The 7,501-nt window shown below is 46.0% G+C and overlaps 1 protein-coding gene across 2 annotated transcripts in view; it reads left to right on the top strand.

Annotated features, from left to right (window-relative positions):
- The window catches only part of LOC107102670 (ribonuclease ZC3H12A-like), a 17,773-nt gene extending 11,102 nt beyond the window's left edge, over positions 1-6,671 (top strand). For both annotated transcript variants that reach the window (XM_015402059.1, XM_015402058.1), the window contains exons 4-6: positions 715-949; positions 1,019-1,119; positions 4,271-6,671. In XM_015402059.1, the coding sequence (XP_015257545.1) occupies positions 715-949; positions 1,019-1,119; positions 4,271-5,160 (1,226 nt within the window). In that variant the 3' untranslated portion in view covers positions 5,161-6,671. The remainder of the gene's footprint in view (positions 1-714; positions 950-1,018; positions 1,120-4,270) is intronic.
- The last annotated feature ends 830 nt before the right edge of the window (positions 6,672-7,501 follow it).

Below are 7,501 nucleotides of genomic sequence, written 5' to 3'. Positions count from 1 at the left end.
GGGAAAACCCTGGAGAGGCTCCAGGGCCTGAGGCAGCTGCAGCTGGGGATTCCCAGTGCACAGCGCAGCGCCGGTATGTGGGGGTCTGAGCGGCTCCCACAGAGAAATAATCTTTGAAGGCAGGATGGTAATCTGGATGAACTGACTGCACAGACCATGTTTTCAGGAGGACTTTCTCACTTCAACATAGATTCTAACTACTTTCTACCCGCTGATCACAGCTAATATAGCAAAGCTGCTCTCTGGCATCGAACACAGGAGCAGCAGAAGCATTATGCTGCCTAAAATGCCTCTGGTGTGAACGTAGCTTTAGCCTGCATTCAGGAGGAACTGGACCAGGTGCTGATTGTAGCTCTGATCTGGAAAAGTGGGAGATTCTTATCAGAATCCAACATGGCTGCCAGCTGTAGAGAACGCCGCAAAGCCTTGGGTTCTCACTGACAATCATGGTTATCCATATTCAGAAAACCGATCTAAGCACAGTTCTGAGTTTATCCGGGCCTAAATTAGAGGTGGGACCGCCCCTACTGGACCCAGTAAAGGATGGCGACTGCAGGAGCTGTTTGTTCAAAGGTGGATTTTAGTTAGAACCAGTTTAGAAATGTTTGTTCCAGAAAACTCTGACCCGGACGAGGAAACGGTGAGAGCCGTTCGGACTGAGCAGAACCCCGAGTCTCTGTCTGTAACCAGAAGATGTTCTTCCTCTCTGAGCAGATCAGCACATCCTGAGGGAGCTGGAGAAGAAGAAGATTCTGGTCTTCACGCCGTCCCGCCGAGTGGCAGGAAAACGCGTCGTCTGCAACGACGACTGCTTTATCGTCAAGCACGCCTTCGAGTCAGACGGCGTGGTCGTGTCCAACGACATGTACCGTGACCTGCAGGGGGAGAAGCCCGAGTGGAAGCGCTTCATCGAGAGAAGGCTGCTCATGTACTCCTTCGTCAACAACAAGTAAGCCCCGCCTTCTGACGGTACCTTCAGCAGAAGCGGCAGACTGACGTTTGTGTTTTGTTCCCACAGGTTTATGCCTCCTGACGATCCTCTGGGCCGACACGGACCCAACCTGGAGAACTTCCTGAGAAAGTTCCCAAAAACTCAGAAGAAGCAGCCATGTCCTTATGGTGAGAGAACAGCCGACCCAAACCCAACTCACCTCTACTGGAACCGGACCGCAGCCGGTCAAAACTAACCAATAGCGATTAGTCTGTCACTTCTTTTACAATCAATCGCTAATCGGATGCTAAAAAGATTTTTATCAGAATTCAAATGAAGGTAAAACTGTCCTATTCAGGCCTTCTGGATGAAGAAGAACGAACAAAAAGATTTTTATAATTTTGATATAAAACAGTTTGGAGTGGGTTTCCCTTTCAAACTAAGGCTGCAGTTAATGATTAATCATTTATTTAATTAATCAATGAATCACGATTTATCCGATTAATATTTTCCACCCCAGTAGAAACACTAGAATCCTGTCAGCCATCACCGAGTAAAACATGGAGGTAGGAGGTTCCGTTTCAGCCCGGTTCTGCTGATCATCCAGTCTGGGCCGTTTGTCAAAGTGGGTCACCCTCTGGATCCTGATCAGGATTCAGAGCTCAGTAAACCGGTTCCGTTTGGAACTGCTGTAGTGGGAGTGGCCCCAGTTGGTGGGTGCAGATCTGCTCAGGGCCCCCTCCTTTCCTATGATGTCATCATATGGCAACACCTCTCGGACAAACTGTCTTTCACCTGTTTGTTAAGAATCAGATCTTCTCTGGAGTCTCAACATATTATTCCCTTTATTTGCTTTTATTTAACGTTTCATTGGCGATCTAAAGTAACGTAACAGGAAAAGTTCTGTCCTCTAAAACAGACTGAGCTCTGCTATTTAACAAGGAGACACTAAAAGTCTCAGTTTATTTTTAGTCTTAAGATCTGAGGTCAGGAGGAAAAGTTAAACATCCTAAAAAATGACTTTCGTAGAGATTTTAGACAAATAAACAGTTATTCTACTTGTAGAAAACGAACGGTTGTTGTTGACATAAATTTAAAAGTAGTGTAGCTTAATGTGGCTAACTGACCGAGCTAAAGGCTAACCTGTTAGCTACTGCTAGCAGTGGGCTGCCATCGTTAGGCGCCCAGGGAGCAGTGTGGGGTTAAGGGTCTTGCTCAGAAACCCAGAGTGGCAGTCTGTGAGAGTGGGCTTCAAACTCACAACCTCAGGATTCCAAGCTCTATGCCCTGACCAATAGGGGCCACTTCTGTTATTACTGTTGTCTAGGCAACCACGATCTTTTACCTCATGTGGGAACATTCGGCCAATCGTGTAGCATGATGTCACTGGCAGGAAGCAGGGATGGAGCAGATCTGGTACCTGCAGCCATAAACCGGTATTTGGGCCGCCTACCAACCACATCGGACACCAGGGGGCAGTAGTGCTGCGATAGAGCGTTCCAGGAAGTCCAGCCTTTGGAACATCATCAAACTGAATTCATTACCAATTTAAAAAAGGTCATTTAAAACATAATAATCTTAAACCTGAAACAACTTTGCTTTAAAAGAAGCAGTTTGGGGATTTAAAGGAAATATTAGTTTATTTTTATATCATATGATTTCACTGCTTTAATGGGGGGGGGGTTAAGTCAAAGGGGGGATCATGTGCATTTGAAATCAATATTGTTAATAATTTTTAATAAAAACAAAAAACAAAGAAAAATAATATTAACCCTTTATAGGGCACTCAGTAAAATACTTTCAAAATCCAGATTTCAAGCCAATAGTCTTATTGGAATCCAGGACCAAACCTTATTACCTTGGATGTCAATGTAATAACAAGAAGTGATAATAACAAGTGATCATAAACGCTAACTTCCTCTATAAAGGGTTAAAACAATAAATCATTTTGCTGGATTTGCCTCATCATGTGAAAATGCATCTGGTCTGTAGTTGACTGAAAAACAAAGCATTTCTTCCTAACAAATCAATTTTAATTTTCTGCAGTCAGTCCAGTTATAAATTCAGCGCCTGCGTCCTCCAAATGTTCGTTGGTCATGACGTCACAGCGCGGCGCCGAGGTCTGTTCTGATTGGACGACGCCTCGTTATGCGGCCGTCAAACGCATCCTTCTTTTTTCCGTTTTGAAGGACGGTTCCGCTGTATCCTCTCTATCCTGGGGTATCCCAGGATTCATTGTAATCCAAGCAAGCCGGCTGCTCCGTCCTCAGAGGACACCTGGGAAATGGCGCAGAACAGTGGTGAATATTGGAATTGCAGTTTAATATAATCCCAGTCTGCGAATAGTTCCGTCTGAAATTAATGGAAATCGTTGTTTTAATGGTTATTGAGTCAGATATGTGGCGGCTAATAAGACATGGTAGCTAATGCTAGCATATTAGCTACCATGCTTCTTTCTCTTCACTTCTATAAAACTATATTCATTAAGTACAGTTTTACTAAGTCAGACGATATTCTGAAATACACTTTCATAAATCAATAAGTGAAATATTAACTAAAAATAGATGAAGGACCAAGATGAGACTCGTTTGTTTTTTGGGTCGTCGCCTCATTTTCCTCACAAAGGCTTCACTAGTGACTCCATGTTCAGTGGAAAACAGCCGACTGGAAAATGCTTTATTTATGAGTTATGGAAGAAAATAAATAAAACAGAGTTTCGTTCATAAGGAAAGATGACAATCAATGAAAGGAAACATTTTAGTTTACAGTTTGATTCTTAGCAAAGTGTTTCTGGCTGAAAGCAAACCTGCTACCATAAATATTTATTCCAAATCCAAACATTACAGATAATGGTTGGAGCTGAAGCCCCGCCTCCTGCTCGGCGCCACTGATGGAGGTGAGCATGCCGTGGCGGGTTACAGCCTTTACACCAATATGCAAACGAGTTCTGAATGTCGGAGGATCAGAAGCGTCTTTAGCTGCAGGTCGGGCTGCTCTTATGCAAATTATGGCAGAACCAGTCCCACCGGGACCTGGAGGAGGGACCCCAAGCAAAGCTTTGCTTGGGGTCCCTCCTCCAGGCCTTTCATTGATTGTCATCTTTCCAGGCCTTCATTCAACTTATTTTCTTCCATAACTCATAAATAAAGCATTTTCCAGTCGGCTGTTTTCCACTGAACATGGAGTCACTAGTGAAGCCTTTGTGAGGAAAATGAGGCAACGGCCCAAAACAGCTAAATCTGCAAGTTTAGAACCCCAGGATGTCCTGACCTTTAGCTGATGCGTTCCAGAGAAAACGGACCTTTTCTGATCCGGTCCTGTTCTGCTTTCTCCTTCCAGGGAAGAAATGCACCTTTGGGATCAAATGTAAATTCCTCCATCCGGAGCGAAGCAAGCAGTCCAACCGGGCCGTGGCTGACGACCTCCGGGAGAACGCCAAGAACCCCGCGGCCGCTCAGAAACCCGCCCGCCGCAGTCCGGCTCTGGACCTCAGCCTGACTCTGATGGAGGACATGGCCCAGAAGCTGACTCTGGGGCCCGAGGGCGGCTCCGCAAAGAGACAGGATCCGAAGGGGGGGCACCGCTCCGGGAAAAAGGCCCAGAGCAGGAGGGAGAAAACGGGCCAGCATTCGGAGCGGACCTCCAAGAGGCCCGACGGCTCCCAGGAGCCGCTGGACTCTGGTTTGGGCTCCATAGACAGTCAGCAGCTGGAGACGGCCTGGAGACTCCCTGACCAGAAGTACGAGGCATCCGTCGGAACCGGCCCGCACCGGTTCTGCCCCTCAGCCGGCACCGTCTGCAGCTGCTGCTCACACGACCTGTTCCAGCCCAGCAGGATGGTACCAGTGGGCAGCCGCAGCGCGGATCTGACCCGCTATGGCCCGCCCGCCTATCCCAGCTGTGCTCTGGTTCCGCCCGGCAGAACCGCTTACAGTCAGCCTGCAGAACTCCTTCCTGGCAGAGTCCATCAGCACTGGTCCGACCCATTCAGTGGTCCCCCTCCAGAGGCCCGCAGCCTGCCGGGGGAAGGCTGCGCGTGGGAGGCCGCTCCGAGTCCGAGTCCAGGTCCCGGTCCAAAGGACAGGGAGGTTGTCCGGAAGAAGCTCCTGGCCATCTTCAGCGCCCAGCTGGTGGACGCTGCCATGGACCTCTTCCCTCAGGTTCTGGACCCTCAGGTTCTGGTGGCAGAGATCCTGATCCTCCAGAGTCAGAACCGGTCCCTGAGATAAGTCCGGTCCAGCCGGATGGTGCCGGCAGGTCAGACCAACATCAGTGGGTGTGTTTATGTAGAGTGGTATCCACCGGGTCAGGGAGGCTTCCAGAACCGCTCTGCTTCTGATGCAAATTGCATCTTTATTTAAAAACTGCTTTGAAGCCTCTGAACCGGCCGGGGCCGGTCCAGTTCAGAGTCAGAACCTCTAGAACTTCTCTGATGACCTTCAGCTGTTCTTTCACCTGCTAGTTCTCATTCCAACTGGACCGGGCCAACCTTTGGGTTCCTAATAAAGAGGAACCCATTGGTCTAATACTGGATCACCTCTGTGGTTCTGGATGTTCTGGTCACTCTGCTGAGTGGAGCCCTGGACCAGAACACCAGAACCGTTGGGAAGTCCTGCTCCATCCCCCCGCAGCATCATGCAGAGAAAAGGTTCTGTCCAATCGGGCCCGGTCCAGATTAACTGATCCTTTGCTTCGTAGGAGAGGTTTGGACCAAACAGACCAAAGGTTCTGTTCTTTAGTTTCTGTTAAAGCTGAAAGATGGAGGAATATGACCAGAAGAGGGCAGCAATGAGCCAGGTTGCTCGACTGGTTCCATCAGAAAAGACTCGTCATTCGACTTGGACTCGAATCCTGATGACCTGAGACTCAACCTTCTAATAAATGAACAGTCTAAAGGTGAAGTGGTCGTTTCCAGCCTCTCTGGGCGGTTCTGGTTCCGTGTTCATCTAGAGAAACGTTGTAACTGCAGCTTCAGGCTGTTTTTATCAAAGACGTTCAGTTTGTTTTTTGGAACAGAACCTTCCTCTCCGTCCAAACAGGACTGAGATCCAACAGAACCTGTCTGTGCGGAACGGATCAGTACCATGGAGCTGTTTCTCTCAATGTAATGTGTCTAAATATCTCAGCTAACTGTAGGAGAATTTGTCTGGTTATCTGGACCCGTCCCAGAACCCCTCAGAACCCTTCAGAACCCTTCAGCGACCTGCAGCATAGAATAGGTGTCCAGATCCTTTTTAAACAGGGATTATCTGGTTTAGGATTGGAACGACTCGTTCATTTCTTCTGCTGCATCCTGTCAGGATATCTCCGTAGAAACAGCCTCTAAAAAGTAGAAAACATCTGAAAACTGTTAATAAATGGGATTATTCTCAGATTAAAAAGAAAAATGAATAGATTAAAAAATACTTCTAATGATGCATGTCATATTTATGGATAAAATGAGAACAACTTTATGAATAAATGACGGATGCAGAAAGTGAGCAAATTCTAGAAGTTCTGGTTCTTGCTGATGGTTTTCTGCAATAAAGATTAGGAAACATAAAAACATCTCTGGCTGATTTTAGAAACCAAACTAAGCTGTTGCTGCTCTCTGGCACAGTTGGGATTTCTGCTGGACCTTCAATTCTATTCAGTTTATTTCTATAGCTCCAGATCAACCAGATCATCCAGTCAGATTGATTCAAAGTTTTCTATCTAAGGAAAACCAGCTGATTGCATCGACTCATTGACTCTTCAGCAATCCCTCACACTAAGCATGCTTGTAGCGACAGTAGAGAGGAAAAACTCCCTTTGAACAGGAAGAAACCTCCAGCAGAACCAGGCTCAGTGTGAGCGGCCATCTGCTGAGGCCCACTGGGGTTCAAGGAGACAGAAGCAGACATAGAAAAAGAAGCATAGATACAAAAGGCAACTGTCAACAGCAGCACAGCTGATATTTCTCTTGAACTAACAGATTCTGCAGAGTGGGAGAATAGAGATAGAATGAAGCAGAATGATGAAAAAGGGGTCCCTATGTCCTCCAGCAGTCTAAGCCTATAGCAGCAGAACTATAGAGATAGATCAGGATAACCTGAGCCACTCTAACTAGAAGCTTTATCAAAAAGGAATTCCAAAAGCTTCCAACACTTTTGAACCTCACAGGTTGTTGTTTTTAAACCAGGGTCTAAGTTGAGCTTTAATATTTAAATCAGGTCTATTGTTGACTTTAAATGTTTGTCTTAAATATGAACAAATATGTTTCTTTATTATTTCCAATAAAGAAATCATTAATGAAGATGTTTGGCTGCTGCATCAACCTTCTGTGTTTAGAAACAAAACCGGTTTAATAAAGACATCAATATATAAGGTTTCCTTTAGACCAGATAAGTTACCCGGTTTAATTCAGTTCTCTATGTTCCGGTTAGAAATTGCTTCAGAGGTTTATAACTTCTGGAAGATAAAGTTAGGCTGCCTACCTGATGTTAATAATTAAAAAGAAACATTAGTACTGTGGTTGGAAAATATAGATTTCTCCCATTTTATATAAAGTTACTTTAGTTACTCAGTGTGTTTTACCTGCAGGGCCACAGA

This window comes from Cyprinodon variegatus, unplaced genomic scaffold (genome assembly GCF_000732505.1).
Source record: "Cyprinodon variegatus isolate N-32 unplaced genomic scaffold, C_variegatus-1.0 Scaffold1295, whole genome shotgun sequence".
NCBI lineage: Eukaryota > Metazoa > Chordata > Actinopteri > Cyprinodontiformes > Cyprinodontidae > Cyprinodon > Cyprinodon variegatus.
The sequence above is the reverse complement of the archived record's forward strand: the minus strand, read 5'-3'. Positions and strand labels throughout refer to the sequence as shown.